Source organism: Balaenoptera ricei, chromosome 2, assembly GCF_028023285.1.
Source record: "Balaenoptera ricei isolate mBalRic1 chromosome 2, mBalRic1.hap2, whole genome shotgun sequence".
NCBI classification, from domain to species: Eukaryota; Metazoa; Chordata; class Mammalia; order Artiodactyla; family Balaenopteridae; genus Balaenoptera; species Balaenoptera ricei.
Window position 1 is genome coordinate 102765244 of NC_082640.1, and position 24419 is coordinate 102789662.

The 24419-nt window shown below is 50.7% G+C and overlaps 1 protein-coding gene across 1 annotated transcript; it reads left to right on the forward strand.

The window, feature by feature from the left end:
- Positions 1 to 1692: 1692 nt before the first annotated feature.
- Positions 1693 to 23357, forward strand: PLA2G4D (phospholipase A2 group IVD). Its single transcript, XM_059915570.1, has 21 exons — positions 1693 to 1772; positions 1944 to 2257; positions 5394 to 5466; positions 5657 to 5793; positions 6362 to 6493; positions 7157 to 7197; positions 7591 to 7633; positions 8667 to 8730; positions 9065 to 9213; positions 10132 to 10242; positions 10366 to 10403; positions 10581 to 10716; positions 11030 to 11166; positions 12357 to 12579; positions 18787 to 18904; positions 19296 to 19433; positions 19649 to 19756; positions 19904 to 20095; positions 20371 to 20537; positions 21177 to 21363; positions 22479 to 23357. The coding sequence occupies exons 2-21, from the start codon at positions 1955 to 1957 to the stop codon at positions 22703 to 22705; spliced, it is 2724 nt and encodes a 907-aa protein (XP_059771553.1). The 5' UTR covers positions 1693 to 1772; positions 1944 to 1954; the 3' UTR covers positions 22706 to 23357.
- The last annotated feature ends 1062 nt before the right edge of the window (positions 23358 to 24419 follow it).

Sequence of the window (24419 nt, forward strand, 5' to 3'; positions counted from 1 at the left end):
AGGGCAGGGTAAGAGCATGAGGACAGGAGACACTGTTGCAACCATCTTTAGAAAAATAAAATCTGCTACAACCTCTAACAAGTTTCTCTCCTCTCTGAGCTATCTAGATGTGCTAGCTGCTTGTAGTACAGGAATATGATAACTTCTATTTCTTGAAATTCCCATCAAATAAAGGGAAAAAAGCATTTAAGACATGATTGAAAACATCTCTTTCAGGAGACAACTTCTGTTTTGATCATATTTCAACAAGATTGTATTTTCCACTTAGGATTTCATGTGTCTGTTTGGACGAATTTTCCACAGACTAGTTTTGGTCTGTAGCTTTCAGACCTTGTTTATCTTCCTCTGCCTTATTCTTCTTGTACTGCAGCACAGCCTCTGCCTACACCTCTGTGTCACAATGTCAGATGAGTTGGCACAGTGGGTGGTAGGAGTACTCTGGAACCTATTTCTAAACCAGAATGGCTGGCAGTAACTTCACTATACATGAAAACAACTGCAAACCACATAACTATGTCCCACTGAACTGAAATTAATGTACGTGTCTATAACACAACTTCTCCTTGGATCCTAAAAGTACCACAGTTGCATCAATGCTAACAGATGAGATAAAAGAATGGGAAGACAGTGGTCTTCACCGTTTGTAGTTAAAGTAGCTTACTTTTGCAGATTTTACTAACACATACGAATGGTCGTAAGCTTTACTAACACATACGAATTAAGAATCTCTGAATCAGGATTTCATGGGCTTCTTCAGGTGCAGCGTTTACCACACCATCACTGCACAGATGGGGAAACTGAGCACCAAACTCTCCTCCCAGTCCAGCCAGCTGAGCCCAGGGACCCCCGTCCTCTGCGGTGTGGAGCTGCCTGGCCCTCCCATACTTGTGTGGAGGGCTGGCACTGGGGGTTACCTCTTGGAGGGTGATGCCGCAGCTCTGCCTCTGTAGTTCCCCGAAGCGGTCCCAGATGAGGCCCGCATTAAGTTCAGGGAGATGTGAATTCACTCCCCAGGGGGATGTATTTCCTCAGGACTCCTGTGGTCCTAGGATTGCTCTGGGATTGGCCCAGCCCATGGCGGCCACCAATGACCAGGGCATTCCTGGTGGGTGGGCTCCAGGCTGGGCTGAACCCACTCTGGGGTGGAGGTAGAGCTTTCAGTCTAGAGAGCGTAATCCTGGGCTCTGCTACTCACCAGCCAGTGACTGCGCATTGCTTCATCTGTGACCCACTTTGGAATAAGTTGTTCTTTGCAGTGTTCTGCATTTTTAAAAGTATTGATATTTCTCATTCAAATGATTTTTCATAGACCATCATTAATGTTCTTTTCTGGCTGGTTCTGTAATAATACATTTTAGATCCATTTGTAATAGGTTAACATTAATTCAGTTTCACTTGCCTCAAAAAACAAATCATTATTGTTCAATTATATAACGAATTGACAGTAAAATGACTGAGTTCATGGCATTTCAGGGGAACATTTCATGTTGTGCTTACTGAATAGTTTAAACAGGTGACTTCACAGAGCTTTTTCCTGTAATATTCATAATCTAAGAGTTTCCTGATTGGTCTCTTACCTTTCCGACAAAGTTTGTCACTCTATTTTAACAGAAATCCTCTAAATTCCTAGGACCAGCCACACGGAAGGAGTGAGAGGCCTAGAGCCAGAGTCCAGAGCCCCCTGCAGCTAGGTCTCCGGAGTCTGCTCAGAGCCCACCCCTGGGGCCGCCCTATTATTCCTCCCAGGCTCCTGGATGCTCATCTGCTCTCAGGTGCTCAGCCCTCCTCCCCAAGAGGCTGGCCTGGCTCAGGCTGGGGCTGGGCTGCAGGGGTTTCCTAGCTCTGACCCCACCCTGCCCTCTGCCCTCAGCCTCAGGGGAACCAGCTTCCTGCCGCTGCTCCCTGGACTTGACTTCCCCCTCTCTTGTACCCTGACATCCCAGGTCTGGAAGAGATGCTCCACCTGCAGGTCCTGGAGCCTTGCCAGAAGTTTCTGGAAAAGCTAGTTGATTCAGCCTCCAGGAGAAGAGGAGAAGGTGTTGGGCTGAGGGAGTGCCCTGGAGGCGGGGCCCCGGCTGTTGATAGGATCGTGGCTCCTCAGAGGCTGGCAGGTTCACAGTCAGTCCCATGCCATTGGAGTAGTCGCTGCCAGCCAGCCAGGGAGCTGTCATCTTGGAGGGACCCGGGCCTGGAGTGGAGCCAAAGGTTTGGCATGGAGAGAACGACACCTAGGGGACCACCTGGCCATCCTCACCAGGTAATAATGTCACTGAGCCTGTCGGCATCACTCAGGGCAGGGCCTGGAGCTAGGGTGCATTCTAACAAGCTTGACATAGCTGAAACCAAGGTGATTCTGGTCTCTGGGGAGGGGCTGGGTCCCAGACCTGGGGTCTCTGCCTAGGCAGAGGCTGGAGGTGGGAGGCAGACGGTGAGGGAATCTGTGCTTAGGGATGGGGAGTGGGTGGGACGGACAATTAGCATCCATAGAATCCAGGGCCCGGGAGACCAGGGTGAGGAGCGTCATCTCAGCCTGACTCAGAGGCTGTGCCCGCAGCTCCCACGTCCTGTCTCTCCAGCCTCCCCGCACTGTCCTACTGCGGGTCACTGGGTGCCAGCAGGGAGAAAAGGCAGTCTGCTCCTCTTACTCCCCCAGCTGAAGACCTCATGGTTATAGATCCTCTGGACCCTGCTCAACCTCCCTTGGGCTATATCCTCTGTGATGGGCAGAGATCAGCACTGAGCCACGGAGGATGGAGGAGGCCCTGGGGCTCCTGTGCAGGGACAGAGAGGGTGGCTGGGACTCTCGGCGGAGAGGCACTTCCAGGATGCTACAGGAAGCTGGGTGCAGGCGCCCTGCTTGAGACCCCTCCATGAGCATCCAGGGTCAGTCATCAGTGAAGGCAGTATTCCAGGTGGCAGGATCTTTCAACAGGGAAGGTGAAGCCCCAGAGCCCTCAGGAGAAAAGAATCCTACTAGTTAACACATTAGTTGGCTCAATAATCCTATTTGTCTAAAACAAATCTATGAAATTCTAATGTTTAGATATCCATGGGGCAGGGGATGAGAGTTGCATGCTTTTACAAAGAAGCAAAGTCCTAAGAAGGTAGAACCACAAAGGGGTTGTGAGCTCTGGCCTTGAAGACCTGGGTTTAAATCCTAACTATATCACTTATTAACTCTGTGACCTAGCGCAAGTCAACCTTGCTAAGCCTCAGTTCTCTCATCTGTAAAATGGGAAGAAATGAGAGAACTATCTTATGAGGGTGTCAGGAGGATAAATAGAGTTTGAATATGTAATATGCTTAGTATAGCACCTAGAAACATAACAAGCACTTAATAAATAGTAAGTAATAAAAGCAATTATCTAGAAACTGCTTACTTTTTGCTAAGCATTCTACAGGCATTAACACATTTCAGCCTCAGGACACTGTGTCAGGTTGATACTATTATTTGTCCCACTACAGTGAGGAAACAGAGGCACCAGGAAGTTTAGTGACTTGTCCAGGCTCACACAGCAAGTAAGCAGAGGACCAGGGTTTCGATCCAGACAACCTGGCTGGGAACCTGCCTTGACCACTCTGCTCTTCTGCCCCAGCAATGACCACTCATTATAGTGATTGTCATAGCCCATCCTCCAGGTGCTCTGTGTTAGTGACACTCTTAGAGGTGAGGAGAATGGGGTTCCATCTTAGGAAAAATATCCTCCAGGAAACGGTGGGCTTTCTGAAGTTGAGAGGCTCTCAGTGACCAGAGGGGGAAATGGGCAGCAACACCCAATTTGGGTATGGTGGCTGGCTGGAAAGTGAGCAATTGGGGGCGATTCTTAGTAGCCCCAAGTGGCTTTAGAGCAGCCCACAGGCTGTGGCCCTGAGGATCGGGGCGGGAGCTGGGCTGCGGCTTAGCTGCCTCTGCCTCGCCCTGGCTTGGCGTGGGTATTGAACCACAACTCCTCACAGGAACCCAGGTCCCAGCCAGCACCATCTCTGTGATGGGCGGTGATGGAATCTGGGTGTGGGGAGGAAACGGAGCCAGGTGACTAAAACGACACTAAATCCCTGTCAACTACAACCTCTGGCTTAAGGCCTGTGGATGTCACTAGCATTGATCCCCAAGAAGGGAGAAATGAGCCTACCTTGCTGGGAGGGTCATGTGTGCTCTGCCAGAGAGCTGACAAGGATGACAAAGACGCTTAGCAAGAAGCCACAAGACAGGGATGATGTGGGGACACAGGGTAGCAGGGTCGGGGCAAGGGCACAAGCCTGCTTGGCTTTGCTGTGGCCCGTTGTCCTTTAAGCGTCTCTGTGGGATATGGAGAGCCGGTGCCGCAGACACTGAGCCAAGCCCCTGGCAGGTAGCACGTGTGCAGAGCAGAGACGGTTCCTGGTGGGAGCCTAGACTTTCAGATCACACGCACAGGAGTGGGACTGGTCGTGGGAGGGTGCAGAGCAGGAAAGAGCTTTGGTTTCATCGCAGCGCTGTCTCCCAACCATGCAAGGCTGAATGTCCACCATGCAAGCACGCTGCTCTCTCTGCCTCAGATCACAGGGCCTTATCATAAGAAACGTGTGCAGGGTGCCCAGAAAAATCTACTCAGCGGGGCCTCAGGAAGAGCAGAAACCCAAGGGCCCCCTGGATCCCAGCAGTGCCAAGGACCTCAGCAGTAGGGGTTTGAGATACCCGGCCCACCCCCCCCACCCCCCACGGGCCCTGTCCCAGCAGGATTCAGCCACGCCCCCCCCCCGCCCTCTGCTTTTCCTCCTGCCACCTGCTACTGCTCGTCTTCTTGGTCCCTCCGAGCTCCTGCCCACTCCGTTTCTTCTTCCACCTTATTGAGCTTGCCTGTGGGCTGATGTGGCCTCGCCAGCATCTTAATAACTTTCACCCCCTGCTCACGGGAACAGCCTGATGCTCTTGGAGTTTCCCAATTCACACCCAAGAGACGGTTTGTACCTGAGGCCATCACGGAGCACTGGGCTCCCCAGAGCTCAGCGTCCTGCAGTCACGCGCCCACTTCCTGTCCAGAGGCCGGGGGAACGCTGGCAGCAGGGTCCCATGCGTCACCAAAGGGCTGCCGTCCCTGTGAGCTCTGGGGGCGGCTGACCCCAAACTGACATGTCCAGTGTGGTGGCCGTTCCCTGGCCCTCTGTTTCCTGCTTTCTTTACTATACACTGTGCAATCCTGTCCCTGAAGGGAGGGCGTCCCACAGATTCTACCCCCATTCCCTGACTGCTGCGGCCCAGGACCATGGCCCCAGGCACAGTGATGGGCAAAGGCTGTTTGGCCCCACAATGCCTGGCGGTGTCAGCGAGCAGCATCTCAGGAGGAGCCTCGGCACCAATTTGGGGAGCTCGTAACTGAGCAGGAGGGACTCTGTGGCCTATTTCTCTCCAGGGGGAGACCTCTGCCTGCTGGCAGCTCACCGTGAGGGTCCTGGAGGCGCGGGGCCTGGGCTGGGCTGACCTCTGTGAGTAGCTGTGTCCTGGGCCCCAGGGGTGTGGGGAGGACCATGTCCTACGGGAAAGGCCCAGTGCCTTGGGGCTGGGCTGGGCTGGGCTGCCCCTAGTGGCTGCGGGGGTCTTGGGAGGAACCTGGTGAGGCCCCCGGAGAGGGGCGTGAGGAATTCTGTCTCACAACAGTTCTCTTGATGTTGGCAGTGAACGAGGCAGACCCCTACGTGATCCTACAGCTGCCAACCGCACCTGGAACAAAGTTCAAGACCAAAACAGTCACCAACTCCAGTCATCCTGTATGGAACGAGACCTTCACTTTCCTGATCCAAAGTCAGGTCAAGGTAAAGGCCAGAGGACCCCTGGCCACCCCACTGAGGACAGGCTGTACCCCACACTGGGAAGGTTCCTGGGGTAGGGTACACCTTCCTCCGGAGCTCAGGCAGAGAAACTGGGGAAGGGGGTGTCTTTGTGCCCCAGCCTGGATGTGCTGGGTGTGAGAGAATGTGTGAACGGCAAGCTACTGGTCCTCCCTAAGCCCATCTATGGAGTGGAGGCAGCAAGAGCCCTCCTGCTTGGGTTGTTTGAGGTTAAATGCGATCACGCACAGAGAACTCCCAGTATAGTGCCTGGTACCTACCAGGCCTTAGGGAACCAGCAAAGCAGGGGTGGGGTTGGGCTGGGGAAACTTCAAAAGAGTTTTATTTTTTATAAAAACAAAAATTAGCAGGGGGGGAATTAGGAACTTTGCTGGATTTCCTTTTACCACTTCTTGGTTTTACCAGTATTTTGAAGTACAAAGTGCAGTGGCATAATAATCTTTTCACGCCCTCGGCATCAAGTGAGGATTCATCAGGTGTGAGCCACACTATGTGTTAATAACGTGCTACGTTGCTGTTCTTGGGTCCTTAGAATGTTCTGGAGCTGAGCATCTATGACAAGGATGCCATCAAGAAGGACGACGCCTGCTTCAAGGTTCTCTGTGATGTCTCTGAAGTCCTCCCTGGCAGGTGGCTCCGGAAGACCTTCTCCCTGCATCCCCAGGTGGGTGGAGGTTCCCGCCAGCCCCACCTCTCAGGTCCAGCCTGAGGAAGTGGCACAGTTTCTCCCGTCTGTTGGGATGCTGCTGGGTTGAACTCCTTTGCAGGAAAACAGAAGGTCCACCCAGAGATATTTACATTTTCATAGGAAAGGAGGAGATTAACTTGACTGTTACTGGCTGAATCACTTAAGGGAGGAATTCTAGTCATCTACGGGGAAGGAAGGTTTTGGGTGATGGCAAACGTCCTCATGTGCCACAAAACACAGCTCGGTGTGACCAACCCTGCGGGGGGCGTGGGCTCATCACTCTTGCTCACTGCCTCTGACCCTCTCACGGTGCCCGAGACCTGGAGGGAGGGCAGAGTTCTGGGGTTGGTCCCCCTCGAGAGGAAGATGAAATGGGCCCTGGGCATCTTCAAGCCTCCTTTGGCTTGTGCTCCTAATCTTCCCCTTCAGCCTTGCCAGGCAGGGATCTAGCTAGCTGTGGGTAACTTGGGCAGGTAGCCCATCTTTCCCTAAGACTCGATTTCCTCATCTGTAAAATGGGAAGGGTTGTAACACCGGGCCTCCCTTAGAGGCTGCTCGGGATGATGAGATACGTAAAGGAGCTGTGTCAACTCTAAAGACATGTGTGCATGTTGCCAACTTGCTCTTCTTTAATTTCAGGGACCGGAGGAGCTGGATGTGGAGTTCCTGATGGAGAAAACGTGAGTAATCCCACACAGCTCAGGGGGTGTCTCAGAACCCAGGCTTTCCTTAGGAAGATACCTGTGACCCAGATCTTCGCATTGGTCTGTCCAGCCCAGATTTGCTGTTCCTCATCTCCTACCCCTGCCGGTCGGGTTGGGGGGACCCTCAGAGAAATGAGGAGAGGAAGGCTGGTGTTTTGTCTGCCATGCTCTCCCGCTCTCTCTCCTCACCTTTCACTCTTCAGAAGCATCTCCCCACACCCTGAATCATACCCAGGACGTAGAGAACCCTCAGTGTCACCCAGGGAGGCCCCACCTGGGTGCAGCCTGGCTGGGAGGGGGCACATCAGTGCAGGAAGCCTTTGCCTTTGCCTTTGCAAGGCCGGACTCTGGATGATTTGATTTTTCCAGGTCAGGCTGCCCAGAAAACCTCATCACCAATAACGTGCTTGTGGTAACCACCTTCCCCAGGCCTGTGGGGGTGGGATGCGCTAAGGGAGGGGCCCCAGAGCAGACACTGGGCGAGGGGCGGGGCTGCCTGGCGGGTGGGCCGCAAGGGACAAGGCAAGGACAGGGCTTTGCAGTAAAACCAGTCCACCGCCCTGCTAGGTGGTCACCTCGGGCTGCAGTCTGGCCTCGGAGGGGCCTGGGGCTAAAGGGAACTCAGAGAGAGGGGAGGCCGAGGCTCTGCTGAGAGGAATTCTGGCCCAAGGCAGGAGGGTTGAGGGAACATTGGGGGAATTTTAGGCATTTCCTGATGGTGTTTAGTTCTGTGTGATGACTTGATAGTTCTTAGCCCTGAAGGGGGCGAGGAAGTCTCTCGCAGGCCAGGCCAGCAGGCTCAGGTTACAGTGTGGTGTGCTTCCAGTCAGGGAGCTTTGAGATAGGACCAGGGGTCAATCAGCTTCTCCTCGGGACGATGGAGGGTCAGCTCTCCTAAAGCATAGCGAGCTCACGAAGCTGCAGTGGGCAGGAATGGGTGGTGAGCGAGGATTAGAAACATTCTACTCAAAGGAACACCCTCAACGAGCAACACAGGCATGACCTGGGAGCTAGGCCAGGCCCTGCATGTAGTAAGGCAGCTGGCGTTCAAAACTGAAGCAGGCATCCACCCTTGGGGTCCTACGAGTGCCTGTTTGATGGGCTAGTATTACTTTTTCAAATAAACCTTAAAATAGCCACACCTACGGCAGCTGCCTTTTATCTGAGGTGATGGAGACCAGCGGCATGTTGATGAGCTCGGCAGTTCTAAGGGAGAGGGTAGCGGCCAGAGCTGAGTGGGCTGCAGGCATCAGCTGGCACGCATTACAGAGAGAATGCAGCAGGCTCACTTGGCAAGTCGGTCAACGGGAGGACTGGTCCCACCCTGGACCCTACTTCTGGTTCTGCGTGTGGTGGCTTTGGGACAGGGGGCTCAGGGGGTGAGGTTGAGGGGAGACCTCAGCTTCCCCTGCAGAGCCCCCCGCCCATGATGTGGTCTGCCCCAGGCCCGAGAACTGTCATGCCTGGATGTCCATCTAGACAGCACGGGGAGCACAGCTGAGGCTGCAGGTGAGACCTGCTCAGGATGAGGTCTGGCCTCTGCCTGGAGTGTGTGGGGTTGCTGGGTGTGGCTGGGGAACCTGTACAGCAGGAGGCTGCCCACACAGCACAAGGGCAACTGGTCTCCTCTGGGCAGGAGAGTCCCCCTGACCTGGAAGAAGGCCCGTCGCCGGAGGTGGGAGTCCCATGGGGGTTGCGGGGAGAGCCCTTTCCAGAATGCTGTTTGCCATGGTCCAGCCACCCGGCCTCCCCATGTCTTGGGCAGTACTGTCAGTTTCCTGGATCCTAGCTGGGGTTCCGGGCTCTTGTTTCCCTTGTGCTAACCTGTCCACTCTCTCCCTAGATCAGGGCGAGCTGGAGCTGGAGCTGGAGCTGGAGCTGGTGCTGAAGGGCTCATATGAGGACACACAGACATCTGCCCTGGGAACAGCCTCTGCCTTCCGCTTCCACTACATGGCGGCCCAAGAGGCAGAGCTGAGTGGGTGCCTGAGGGTAGGTTTTGGCTCTGGAGCTCCCTTGCCGACCCCAGCCTTGGGCCAGCTCCACCTGCTGCAGGCTTCTCTCTGGCCCTGTGGCCTTGTCAGCCTCCCCCAGTTAGGCACCATGCCCTTGGCAGACAGGGAGGATCACCAGGGGCCTCGCGTGGGCACGGGGGGCTGCTGTGCCATGTCAGTCTTTGTTTGACGTCTTCAATGGCTCCTCCGATAATGCTCCTAGAATAAAATCCCATGTCTGCGTCCACAGACCCTGCATAACCTGGGCCCTGCGCACCTCTGCTGCCTCATTTTCTTCCATGCTCCCCCTCAGTCACGATGCTCCAGCCATATTTGTCTCTTCTCGCTTTTCCAACACACCAAGTGCTTTCCCTGTCCTTCTGCAGCTCCTTCCAAGGCAGCCTGCCCCTCTTTCTCCTCCTCCTCCTCCTCCTCCTTTAGATCTCAGCTCAAATGGCATCTCTTCAGAGGCCCTCCTTGACCCCCCATCTCAAATAGATTCTACATACCCCACCTTTGGTTACTCTATCACATCACCCTGCTTATTTCCTTTACAATACTTACTAACGTCAGTTCGTTACCTGTTTCTTTATAAGTTCATGCACGTGACTCAGAATAATAAATAAACACATATCAGCTATTAATACACTAAATAAATATAAGCTGTGCTTATTTTTTATTGAAGTTTAGTTGATTTATAATATTCTGTTAGTTTCAGGTGTATAGCAAAGTGATTTGGTTAGCTATTATTATTTTTGTAATTATTAGTAATTGTAATTATTTTAATTACAATAATTCTAAATACTGTAATTATTTTTGCATTATCAGGGAGGGCCTGTATCTGTCCAGATCGCTGTCTAGATACTCAGTAAGGATTTGTTGAGTGAGTGAAGGAATGAATGAATTTTCTTTGCAGACCTCTAAAAGCAATGGCTGGAACTCAGGCAACTCAGTTGGGCACCTCACTATGCCCCTGAGGTCCTTGGCCATGGGGAAGGAGGTGACAGTTGACGTTCCCGCTACAAATGTAAGTGGCCTCAGCTGGATGGGAAGTGCCAGTGAGAATAAAGACCCCAAGGCCCCCAGGGGATACCCACACTCCCTTCAGGGTCTAGGACATTCTGAGTGGGGTCTCTTGTTTCGATTTCAGGCCCCAGGAGTGAAGCTGCAGCTCAAGGCTGAGAGCTGGTAAGGGACATTCATATCTGTGGGGGACAGGGGTAGTCACGGGGCTGGGGAGTATGTGGAAAGTGTGGTCCTGAGGGTTGGGAGCAAGGAGTTTATTTGGCAGCTATTGTGGGCTCGACCAGCCAGTAGCTGAGCTATGCAGGTGCCCCCTGACCCTTGGATCCTCCACTGCCCCAGCCCGAAGGAGCTGGCTGTGCATCTGGGCTTCGATTTGTGTGCGGAGGAGAAAGCCTTCCTGAGCAGGAGGAAGCAGGTGGTGGCCAAGGCCCTGAAGCAGGCCTTGCAGCTGGACAGAGACCTACAGGAAGATGAGGTTTGTGGGGGAAAGGGTATGGGGGTACAGATACCTTGCACTCGCCTTAAGGGAGTACCTGTTGCTATGCCCTCTCCAGATACTCCAGTCAGCAGAGACTGGGGAGTGGGCATATGTGGGGAGATGTGGGGCACGGGGAAGCTCTCTTTGGGGATCTATCCAAGGCTGAGAGCTGTCATTTGCTGGGGAGGAGCCGGGTGCTAGCTCTAACCCTGACTCCTTCAGGCTCTGACCTCGAGGTCCCTTCGCTGGAGGCAGGAGGCAGCCCCATCCCTGTCCTTGTTAAGCCAGCCTGTGTCTGTGTGCAACCCAGGTCCCCGTCGTGGGCATCATGGCCACAGGAGGAGGTGCCCGGGCCATGACCTCTCTCTATGGCCACCTGTTCACCCTGCAGAAGCTGGGCCTTCTGGACTGTGTGACCTACTTCAGTGGCATCTCGGGCTCTACATGGTGAGGGCCCTGGGGACTTGGAAGAGCAGAGATGATCAGGCCCCAAGGGGAAATGGAGTGGACATCAGAGGGACCCTCTAAGTGGGTGTGAGCAGTATGTTCTGATGGGTGCCAAGTGGCTTTCTCAAAAGGGAGGAGACGGACATTCAGAGGTCCCGCCGTGAGCGAGGCATTTCAGGACATCCACTCCATGCTACTGATCCAGAAGGAGCTGGGTTTGAGTTCCTGCAACACTACTTACTGGCTAGGTGACTTTGAGCAACTTATTTCCTCTGATTCTCAGTCGACTTATCTCCAAAGTGGGGGAAATAATAGTACATACTCCATAGGACTGGAGTGGGACAGCCCAAGTAAAGCACTTAACATGTCTGACACGTACCAGGAGCTCCAAATTGGTAGCTTTTTCCCCTTTAATTGTCGTTGCCTCATTTAATCGTCACAACACTCTCTGGGGTCGTTTCTCTTATTGTATAGTATAGATGAGGAAACTGAGGTCAAGAGATGCTATTTTACCTAAAGACAACATTGCCACCCTATGCTCCACTCTGCCTATGACAAAGTTGAACTTTTCACTATTACAGATTCATTCCTTTGAGTCTTATTGAAATGTGACTTTAAGGAGTAAAAGAGGAGTAAACTTCTCAGAGTTTAGGTGACAGCTGTTGACAGGCAGAGTCTTAAAGGGCTTCAGGATGGATCTATAAAGATGGGAGTAGGGGTCTACAGCTGTGCTGTACAATACAATAGCCACTAGTCACGGGTGGTTATTGACCACTTGAAATGTGGCTAGTCCAAACTGAGATGTGTTATAAATATAAAATGCACAGTGAATTCTGAAAAAACAGTTTGAAAAGAATATCTATATTAATTTTCATATCGATTACACACTGAAATGATAATTTTAGATACTGAATTAAATGAAATATACTGTTAAAATTAATTTTTCAAATCTCTTTTTACTTTTTGAAAATGTGGTTACTAGGAAAATTTAAATTACATATGTGGCTCACATTCTATTTATATTGGACGTACGGATCAAGAAGGAGAGAATGCCCTGTGGCAGTTTCCAGATAGGTGGGGCTTTGGCAGCGGGAGCCACGTGTTGGGAGAAGTCGGAGGGTGGAAGTTGGAGTTGCAGCGACCCGTGCTGGGCCTTGACCTCAGACTGTAATGTCCCTTTGTTCTCTCAGGACAATGGCCCATCTGTATGGGGACCCTGAGTGGTCGCAGAGGGACCTGAAGGGACCCATCAGACACGCCCGGGAGCACCTGGCCAAGAGCAAGCTAGAGGCCTTCTCTCCTGAGCGCCTGGCGAGCTACCATCGGGAGCTGGAACAACGGGCTGAGCAGGGCCACCCCACGACCTTTGTGGACCTGTGGGGTCCGGTGCTGGAGTTCATGCTGCACGGACAGGTAGGGCCCCTGCGCATGCGAGGCGGAGCCTGTGTGCACGGGTGAGGGCAGCCTTGTAACTAGCTGACGAGCGCACGCGTGCGCATTTCCTGTTGGGTAAGAGGCCAGTGGTTAAAGGATGTGGGAACTGCTGTACTTCCTTGTCTGCCAACGTTGGGCTGCCGACATTTTGAATCAGGTTATTCTTCAGTTGATTGCCATGAAACAGAAATTTCTGGGTCTCCCAAGAGCTAGGGACCAAAGTCAAAGTCAGTTAAGCATCGTGTTTAAGAGTCAGTGAGGTTTTTGGAACAGCTTTCACTTTATTTTATTTATACTGTAATATGAAATGTATTTTTCTTCACCTTCATGGTAGTGTTAAAAGCACAGACTCTGGAGCCAGATTTCCTAGATTCTAATCCCAGTGCCTCTTACTAGCTGTGTGTCCATAGGCAAACTACTTAACCTCTCTGTGCCTCAGATTTTTTCATCTGTACAATGAGGATGAGAATAGTACTTACCACATAGGGTTGCTGTGAGCACTCAGTGGCACCTTGGCATAGAGTAAGCATTAAGTGTTAGCTATTCTATTTCTTTACTATTATCCTAACACCATTAAGACCCAACTGAGCAAATAAATTTTTTATGCATTGCTTCTTTAAGGAAAGCTTAGTAAGTTAATTGCTGAATCTTACATTAACTGATGTAATTATTAAAATCGGGGATTTTTTCACATTGTTGTTTTACCACATATAGTTATCTGAACAAAGTTTCTTTTAAAGCATTTGAAACAGCTAAAACACAAAGTATTTTTAATATGTATAACAAAAAAGTAAACTATCATATATTAGCAGAGGAAAGATTCTTACCTTTCTTATCTTTGGATATCAGGTGTTTGACCAAGAATGATTATCATGTAAACTAACCAAAAGTGAATTTGTTTTAACTTTTTTCTTTAAATTTTATTCTTGTTGGCAAGCACAGTGCTACTTGGAAATTACCAACCATTCTTGGTTTTTAGTTATTAGTTTAAAAATATTTATTATAAAATATTAATAATAAATATTTATCACAATAATCTTCAGACTTAAGAAAATGCATAAAGCATGAAGAATAATATAAGGAATATGCATGATCTCACTAATCAGCCTAAGAAGTGAAATATTACAGAAAGAGCCGAAGCCCCCCCTGTGGACCCCCCCTTCAGTCCCATTTCCCTCCCACCCCCAGAGGTAACCACCATCCTGAATTTAGGTTTATCATCACATACATATCTGCAATCTGTACACTTTATAATATTATATAATACATAACATTTTATAAACCTTTATTATATACTTTATTAGATATACGTTTATTATGCATACTTTTATTAAAAATATATATCCTTTAGAAAAATGTAATATTATTTGTACGATGGTTCTGTACAAGTCTCCTTGTGCCCATGTGTTAGAGATTCTCTAAGCCTTGAAGATAGATAGCCAGTAGTGGAATTGTTAGGCCATTGGGTAGTGTATCTTCAACTTTTCTAGCTATTGACAAGTTGTTCTCCAAAAAGATTGTATTAATTCACACTCCCACCACCAGTGTATCATAGTTTCTTTTTCTCTACATGCTCTTCACACTTTTAAATGTTTGTTCATTTTATGGGTGTGAAAGGAAATTTTATTGTAGTTTTCCATTTCCTTGGTTTTTAGTGAGACTGAGCATATTTTCAAGTATATTTGTCATTGGGACATCCTCTTTTTTTTTTTAATGCTAATTTTTTAAAAAAAATTTATTTATTTTATTTATTTATCTTTGGCTGCGTTGGGTCTTCGTTGCTGTGCGCGGGCTCTCTCTAGTTGCAGCAAGCGGAGGCTACTCTTCGTTGAGGTGTGCAGGCTTCTCACTGCGGTGGCTTCCCTTGTTGTGGAGCACGGACTCTAGGTGCGTGGGCTTTAGTAGTTGTGGCACACGGGCTCAGTAGTTGTGGCTCGCGGGCTCTAGAGCACAGGCGCAGTAGTTGTGGTGCACGGGCTTAGTTGCTCCGCGGCATGTGGGATCTTCTGGACCAGGGCTTGAACCCGTGTCCCCTGCATTGGCAGGCAGATTCTTAACCACTGCACCACGTTGGACGAATTACCTACTCAAATCCTTTTCTATTTTTCTATTTAATTCATCTTTTTAATATTATAGGAATTCTTTATAAATTCAGGGTATTAATCTTTTATCAGTTCTAATAGACTTTGATGCATACTTTTAGTATAATTCAATGTATCTTTCTTTTCCTTTATGGTTTGTACTTTTAGAGTTTCCTTGAGAAATCTTTCCCTCCCCTAAAGTTATAAAATATCCTTCTATATATTCTTTTTTTTTTTTTAAAGATTACTCTTTTCTTAAAAATATTTATTTATTTATTTATTTATTTATTTATTTATTTATTTATTTTTGGCTGTGTTGGGTCTTCGTTTCTGTGCGAGGGCTTTCTCCAGTTGCGGCAAGTGGAGGCCACTCTTCATCGCGGTGCGCGGGCCTCTCACTGTCGCGGCCTCCCTTGTTGCGGAGCACAGGCTCCAGACGCGCAGGCTCAGTAGTTGTGGCTCACGGGCCTAGTTGCTCCACGGCATGTGGGATCTTCCCAGACCAGGGCTTGAACCCTTGTCCCCTGCATTGGCAGGCGGACTCTCAACCACTGCGCCACCAGGGAAGCCCCCTTCTATATATTCTTATAAAAGTTTTAAAGATTTCTTTTTCACAATTAGGGCTTTAATCCACCCAGAATTTATCTTCAGGTATTATGTGAGTAGGAATTCAATTTTATTTTTTTTCCATATGGATAGCAAACTTTCCCAGTATCACTTATTGATTTTTTTCCCACTGATCTGCATTGCTACTTCTGTCATGTGTCAGCATGTGTCAGCATGAATCTATAATAACTCATATACTCATGGGACTTTTCCTGAGTTCTCTATTCCATTCTTCTTTTTTTTTTATAAATTTATTTATTTTATTTATTTATTTTTGGCTGCTTTGGGTCTTCATTGCTGCGCGTGGGGTTTCTCTAGTTGCGGCGAGCAGGGGCTACTGTTCATTGCGGCAGCGGGCTTTTCATTGCGGTGGCTTCTCTTGTTGCAGAGCATGGGCTCTAGGTGCGCGGGCTTCAGTAGTTGTGGCACGTGGGCTCAGTAGTTGTGGCTTGTGGGCTGTAGAGTGCAGGCTCAGTAGTTGTGGTGCATGGGCTTAGTTGCTCTGCGGCATGTGGGATCTTCCCGGACCAGGGCTCGAACCTGTGTCCCCTGCGTTGGCAGGCGGATTCTTAGCCAATAGGGAGTCCCTCTATTCCATTCTAATGGGGCTCATTCTCTATCCCTGTGCCAATCCTGCCCTGGCTTAGTTACTACCTTTGTGATAAATCTCAGTTTCTGATAGGGCAAATTTACCCCCATCTGCCACCTTGGTTCTCAGAATTATCTTGGCCACTTTTGGCCCTTTGCCCTTCTATATACATAATAGAATCAGTTAGCCAAGTTTCATGATAAATATTGTTGGGATCTTTGTCGAAATGGCATGGAATTTATAAAACCAATATAATTACTTGAAATGTTTTTATTTTATTAATATATCCCATGTATTCTTTGGATCTACTGTTTAAGTTCATGTTTGGTTTTGAGGGTGCTGTGTTTTATTAACTGACTTTTCTGCCTGGTGGCAACAATTAATTACTATAGAGTGGGGGAAGCTTGTTTTAACAGTTCACTTTATGAGGTGCTAGAAAATGCAATTTGATCCTGGGTGATAAAGAAGACATATTTAATTACATTTGATCCTCCAGTAATGACTTAACACATGGTTTTATGTACACAGTTTGTAGTCATTTTAAAAAAGACAAACTTAATTAGTTTTTAAAATTATTGTTCACAAGAATAAAAATCCTTGTGATATTATTGAACAACAATGCATTCTTTAAAATGAGTACCCATGCAGTTTAAAAAATTTTGTCACAATGTGAAAGCTTTGCAAAGCTTTGTTTCTTTTTTTTCTTAGTCATCATGCTTTATCTCTTAAAGCTCACATTTTTAAAATAATTCTTTATTGAGAAAAATTTAGTGTTGATTTCAAATTTGCCTTTAGATAAAAATAAGTATTTATTATCTCTATACTATACTGAGCTACAGTACCAAAAGTCATTTTAAGTCATCAGAAAATATAACTCCATATATAACAAATCACAATTTCATTAATACTAAGTATTATTAGAGAAATATCATACCCTGAAACTTAGAACAACTTACTTAGTCTATATACTTTTATATTACTTCAGTTTTTATAAAAACCCACTTATAAAATGCACCTATTGTAATCAATGCTTCTCAAATTATCTCTTTGAAACTTTGTTTTTACTCTCTTGCTGGCAAGCACTGAAAGGCTTAGAAGCTGCTCACCATTCTTCAAGGAGAAACGTAGTTTTTCTCTTACCTTTTCCTGAGTTAAAAAGGTCTTACATATTTTTCTTCAACTCTGGACAAAAGGTTTTATATACACTTTAGTGCCACCCTGTGCAAGACCCAGATCACACTGACACACCACCAACTGCACCCAGCTCCCACACTCCAGGTGGGACCCTTGAGTCATCAGAGTGGTGTTCTGCAGGGTTGGGGACCCTCATTTGGAAACTGGGGCGGGTAGAGATCCAGAGACTTGCCATGACTTACTGGTGAGCTATTAAAAGGAAAAGGAATACTGGGCGCTGTTTCAGTTGATAGAGAGGTGTGCTGACCCTTTTCCAAGGCTTTCCCAGGGAAGAAATTGCATCCGTAGTAACAGATTGTACACGTCAAAAGAGCAGGCAAACAGGATTCCTAAATAAGAGACTTTGAGAAGGGAAATCACAGGTATTCATCAAGCCCCCTCCCTCCTCAGCACACATACATACTCACACCCGCAAGACTAACTTGTAAATATAACAAATCCTCAGCGCCAGGCCACTTGAGCCGTATTTGGAGAATTTCCTGTGGATTCCCCATAACTCAAGTCATATTGGGTACCACTGAAGAACTGGAGGAAAAGATGACTGTGACCTGACTGCTCTCACTGTGTGACAGAGGGCTGCCAGGGGAAGGGAAGCACACCAGGTGTGCTGAGGCTTTGTCATGGGTGCGGGAGCCGGGCTCCTTGTTGGATGGGCTAGGCTAGAGTCCTGGGATGCACATCTGGCTGATCATCAGAATCACCTGGGGAGATTTTAAGAAGACAAATTCCTAAGTGGCTTCTGATGAGTCTCAGAAGAGACCCACTAATCTGTATATTTAACTCTAAGTAAATCTGATGATAAAGGTTGATATGGCAGGGTGGGAACCTCCTAGGTCTAGCTGCTGAGTGGGGTGCCTTCCAGCTCAGAGAGCCTAAGAGAGAGGTGGTGCGTTCATGGTACACATACTGCTCCATGAGAAACAACCCAGGGCCTGTGGCAGCAGGATCCTTCCCCAGGGGGGGCTCCAGGCAGTCACCACCATTCACCTTGCTGAGGCTTGAGATGAACCCTATTTGCATTTCTGGCCTGGGATAGAAGGAGACCTTTCTGTTCCCCTAGAATTCAGTGAGGCTCTGTGGAGGCTTCCCCAAAAGGCAAGCCAGAGTCCTTGCCAGAGTTTGGAGTTCTTTTGGAGGGAAAATTAGAACCAAAAGGCAAGGATCAATAGTGGTGTACAGCTTTGTACTGTGCAAAGCAGGAAAGGAGGAGATGAGAAGGAGGCGAGGATGTCAGGAGAGTGTTTGGGAGGGGCTGAAACTTGAACTGGTCCAGGTGAACCTAGAAGGGGCAGCCCATCCCCTGGCAAAGCTTACAATGTACACTGAAGGGGGATTTCTGAGTCCTTTCTGGAAAGCAGCGTGTGTGTGTGTGTGTGTGCACGCGTGCGTGTGCCTTTGTGTCTGTGCATCAGGGTCCATGTACCCCCCTCGCTTCAACCCATAAAGATGGGCCACTGGAACCACAGGATGCAGGGGTGGGTGTCACTGTTGACACTGAGGTCCTTGTGAACAGCGCCCTCTGCAGATACGCAGTGCACAGCCCTACATGGGGACCCTGCATGTGAAGCTGGTCAGAACATGGGGGCAGGAGCGGCAACAGGATCATGTACCCGCCCATGCCACCCAGACCCCGATGCTCCTCACCCCCAGCCTGTGCTCCCACCCTGCCTCCAGGGTGCTCCCAACCTTACTTTGGCCCTCATGCCCCCACCCCAGGTGATGGATCAGAAGCTGTCAGGACAGAGAGCTGCGCTGGAGCGGGGCCAGAACCCTCTGCCCCTCTACTTGAGCCTCAATGTCAAAGAGAACAATCTGCAGACCCTGGACTTCAAGGGTACAGTCCTCAGTCCTGTCCACTCCACCCTCCAACACACACACACACACACACACACACACACACACGTGCATGCACACCTCCTTTGCACCCTGAAGGCCCCCAGAGAATTCTCACAGGAAACTCCTGCACAGATGGCCAGCCTTCTGGAAGGATGGTGGTTCTGATGGGCTGATGAGGCAGCCAGCAGAGCTCGCCGTCCTGGGGCAGGGCTGTGGTGGTGAGGATGTAGACAAGGGGCTGGGTGGGGGAGAGGTTAGCTCAACAGTCAGCCGGGCGGGGAGGAGGCTGAGGCCTGCTGGGGGGCCGTGTCTTTGGCCCTTGTCAGAGCTGGGGTCCCCCCCCCAGCCCACTGTCCTCTCATTCCTGCCTTTCCCTCCTGGCCCCTCAGAGTGGGTCGAGTTCTCCCCCTATGAGGTCGGGTTCCTGAAGTATGGAGCCTTTGTCCCTTCTGAGCTCTTCGGCTCGGAGTTCTTCATGGGGCGGCTGATGAGGAGGATCCCTGAGTCCCGAATCTGCTTTCTACAAGGTGAGCGGTCGTCACTCTGAACGCCGGGTACCCAGGTCTGGGCAGAGCACCCAGGGAGGGCAGCTATTGAGCTGGGGGGAAGGGCCATTGCAGAGGCAGCCGCTCCCCCTCCTGTTCTCCATCTGAACTCAAGGGTGGGGACCACTGGCTTCCAAGTGATGGGGGGCAGGGCACTGAGGCCTGAGGCTGACCTCTCTCGGGAGTTTGACCTTCAGGTATCTGGAGCAACATTTTCTCCCTGAACTTGCTGGACGCCTGGTATGACCTCACCAGCTCCAGTGACGCCTGGAAGCAGCACATCAAGGACACAGTCAGGAACCTGGGTAGGAAAGGGAGGCGCTGAGGGGAGCCTGCGGTGAAGCCGCTTCCCCTTCAGATGCTACAGGGTAGGTGGGGGGAACTGTCAGGGGAGGGAGGGCCAGGCATTTCCAGACCCCTCAGTGGACCAATGTCTGCTTCTCTGGGCTCAGAGGAACCGCCTCCCTCCTCGGGGACCTCCTCAGGGCCGGAGGCCTTGTGGCTCCAGCCTGGAACAGCGCTGGCCCAGACGTTGAAGGGCTTCCTGACGAACAGACCACTCTACCAGCGCAGCTCCAACTTCCTCCAGGGCCTCCAGCTGCACCAGGACTACTGTGCCCAGAAAGACTTCTCCACCTGGGCAGGTAAGGGCCACTGCCATGTGTCCCCAGGTAACAAGGTTGGGCTCCTGGGTGGAGATGGACCATGGCTGGGGCTGGCAGAGGCCTGGGGGGGGGTCCCAGCATCCGCTTCTGGGGTGTGGCTTGGAGGAGGTCTTGGGAAGGGCTGGAGTGGCACGTGCATTCAGGGAGTGACACCAGGGGTTAGAAGGGGACGTGGAGGAGAATGCAGTATAAGGGGTGGGTGGACGATCTGTGTTGGAGTGGCTGCCCCTGACTATTGCTACCTCTCCCGTCAGACCGCCAGGTGGACTCCTCCGCCGGCCAGCTGACCCCGCAGGAGCCCCAGCTCTGCTTGGTGGATGCCGGCTACTTCCTCAACACCAGCTGTCCCTCCATGTTCCGGCCAGGCCGCAGGCTGGACCTCATACTATCCTTCGACTACTCTCTATCCTCGCCCTTTGAGGTGCCGCTGGTCACCCCATGGGAACCCCAGACCCTTCGCCCGCCCAGGCCACGCTCCAGGGCCGAGCAGCAGGGCCACTGGCCCAGACCTTCTGGGTCCCCAGGGGGAGGGAGAGATGACAGGCTGTGACTCAAAGGCTCCTGCCAGGTTGGGAAGGGCTGTGGAGGTGCTGGGGTCCTGGGCTCCCAAGAACGGTAGACAGGGAGGAAGCTCGCCATGCCCACCCCAAGAGGAACCGCTGGACAGAGCTAGGAGGAGAGCCTGGCCTGTCCACATCCATCCTCCCAGGGGCCTCCCTGGGGACTCTGGGGAGGGGGGTGGGTAGGGCTGTGAGACAGAAGTGGGTCCCCTACTGAGGCCCTCGAGGCTCTGAGATTGAATATCCCAGAAACAGCAATCCCAAATGGGGTGCTGGATCTGTACCCCACCTAAAGATTTTAGCCAAACAATACTGCAGACCACCGGGATCCTTTGCTTCCCTCCGAGGCACTGTGTAGCTTGACTGGGCCACGAGCAGGACAGAATCAGGTTGTCTTGAGCAGTCAGTTTGGGCTGGAGCTGTCGTAGCATCTTCTAGAGTGCTGACCTGGGATGACTGGGAAGTACCCATTGCTCTCTGAGCCCCCTCTGCCCCGCCAGGTGCTGCAGCAGACGGAGCTAGACTGCCGGGCCCGGGGGCTGCCGTTCCCCCGCGTGGAGCCCAGCCCTCAGGACCGACTCCAGCCACGGGAGTGCCACCTCTTCTCAGACCCCACCTGCCCTGATGCCCCTGTCCTGCTTCACTTCCCGCTGGTCAACGCCTCCTTCAAGGACCACTCAGCCCCAGGTGAGGCAGCCCCCCTTCCTAACAGCCTGGAAGCCTGGCCCCTCAGAGGCACCGCTCTGGGCCCTCCCAGTGCCCCTGCAGCCAGCAGAGGAGGAGAGTCTTAAGGCTAGTCCCACCCAGTCTGGGACATGGCAATACCCTGGCCTGTTGTGGATGCCCAGATCCCTGCAGGGGCCCTCCGTCTGCAAAGCCACTGGGCTGGTGTCCTCTTTGTCATGACCCCAGGCTCCTTTGGCCTCCCCCTCCCAATGCCCGTCGCTACCACTGGGCTCTGCCCCCCCCCCCGCTCTATGGCAGGGGGCGTGTATGGGAATCTCTGCACTGTCACCGTCCACCGCTACTACACACTACGTTGTTGGAGGACTTCCTAAAGGCCCCCCAGGCTGGACAGCCAGAAAAGAGAGGCCCCGGTGCCCTCTCTCTCAGATTCCCCTAAACCTGTCTGGGGTCACAATTGGCCTCTCTGTCATTCTACCGCAGACCATTCTGGGGTCCTTTGTCAGGGAGCTGGGCCTCTACTCCAGGGCCCCCGAAATCTGAACTCTCATCACATTCCTTCTAATCCTCGCCTCCCACCAACTGGTCAGACTTTTATCCCCTTTTGATGGGAAAACCTAATTCTGCCTTTGTGCAATCTTCTGGCTTTCTAGTTCCTGCCATAGTTCCAAACCGTCCAGCTTTACTCTTAACATGCTCAGCCCACATCTTGGAATTCTCTTTCTCTCTCAACAAAGACTGTTTCTTGCAAAGCAAAAGCTCTTTGGTTTTCAGACGCTTGCTTCCATCATGAGTTTTAAGAATCCATTCACTAACCTAAAGGACTTTGCTTTTCTGCTGCTTCCGCCTTACCCCTGGGGGTGAGGTGGATGCCAGGGGGGGGGGCTGAACAGTGGAAGATGTGTAATGCTCTGAGAAAACGTGGGGAGCAGCGCACGCTTCACATCTCAAAACAGCATCCTGCTGTCCACAGTTATAACTCTGGGTGAAGGACATGGGGCTGGGAGGAACCCCTTCAGTGGGGAGCAGCTCACCCCTGTGTCCGGCCACCAGGAGCCGTTCTGCCAGCTGTGGAGGCCTCTGGGCCCTGCGCCTAACCCCCTTCCACCCCTGGACAGGTGTCCAGCGCAGCCCCACAGAGCTCCCGGCCGGCCAGGTGGATCTCACCGGGGTCACCTCCCCCTATTCCATGTTCAACATGACCTACAAGGAGGAAGACTTTGACCGCCTGCTGCAGCTCAGTGACTACAACGTACGGAACAGCCAGGGCACCATCCTGCAGGCTTTGAGGACCTCTCTGAGGCACCAGGCCCCGGGGGCCAGGCCTCCAGGGCCGCAGACTTGAGTCTTCTCGGGGTCCCCAAGATTTGAGGGCCACACTCTGATCCTGGGGGCTGGGGGCTTAACCCACCTGCAGTGGGCACAGCCACGGCGCTCACGGGGCTGGAGTTCCCGGGCTCTCCCAGGCCTGGGCCGCCTCTGCGGCTGGTCTCACCGCCCAGAGGGGCTGTGGCCCACCCCGAGTTCTCCCTCACCTTCATAGCTGGTTTGGGAGGAGCTGACAGCAAACTCCTTACCAGGCCAGCGTATAGAACAGCTGGTTCGACCAAACATTTACCCGTAGTTCTTTTCACGCCTGAACAGAATGGATTTGAGGTGCACACTGGAGGTGCCAGACCAGGAGTGGGGACAGGCAGGGCAGGGGAGGGCCTGGGAGGTGGCTCCAGGTATCAGGAATCACAGTACGTCCTGACAGGCACCCCTTAATGCCTCTGCTCCTCCTCCTCCTTTTATACTATTTTTACGCAACTTTAGTGAGATATAATCCACATGCCATATAATTCATCCATCTAAAGTATGCAATTCAATGGCCTTTACTATATATTCAGAGTTGTGAAACCATCACCACAGTCAATTTGAGAACATTTTCATTAACCCAAAAAGGAACCCCTCACCCCTTAACTGTCAACCTCAAACCACGCCCACCCCAGCCCTAGGCAACCACTAATCTACTTTCTGTTTCTTTAGATTTGCTTATTTTGGACATTTCTTATCAATGGAATCATAGAATATGTGGCCTTTTGTGTCTGGTTTCTTTCACTTAGCATAATATTTTCAGGATTCATCCATGATGTAGCAGGTATCAGTACTTCATCCCTTTTATGGCTGCGTAATACTCCATTGTATAGATATACCACACTTTATTCATGGGTTGATGGACATTTGGATTGTTTCTGCTATTTTTGGATATTATGAATAATGCTGCTATGAACATTCATATACAATTTTTTTGTGTGGACAGTGTTTTTAATTCTCTTGCATGTACACCTAGGAGTGAAATTGCTGGGTCATATGGTAATTCTTCACTTAATCTTTTGAGGAACTGCCAGACTGTTTTCCAAAGTATCTGCACCATTTTACATTCCTGTCAGCATTGTATGAGGGTTCCACTTTCTCCACATCTTTGCCACCTCTTGTTATTGTCTGTCTTTTTTATTATAACTATCCTAGTGTGTGTGAAGTGGTATCTTGTATGCGTTTCCATAATGTTGATGTTAAGGATCTTTTCACATATTTATTGGCCTTTTGTATATCTTCTTTTTTTTTATGTAAATGTATGTATGTATTTATTTATTTTTTAAATTTATTTATTTATTTATTTTTGGCTGTGTTGGGTCTTCGTTTCTGTGCGAGGGCCTTCTCCAGTTGCGGCAAGCGGGGACCACTCTTCATCGCGGTGTGCGGGCCTCTCACTATCGCGGCCTCTCTTGTTGCGGAGCACAGGCTCCAGACGCACAGGCTCAGTAGTTGTGGCTCACAGGCCTAGTTGCTCCGTGGCATGTGGGATCTTCCCAGACCAGGGCTCGAACCTGTGTCGCCTGCATTAGCAGGCAGATTCTCAACCGCTGCGCCACCAGGGAAGCCCTATTTATTTTTGGCTGCGTTGGTTATTCATTGCTGTGTGTGGGCTTTTCTCTAGTTGAAGCGAGCGGAGGCTACTCTTCGTTGCAGTGTGCAGGCTTCTCATTGCAGTGGCTTCTCTTCTTGCGGAGCACGAG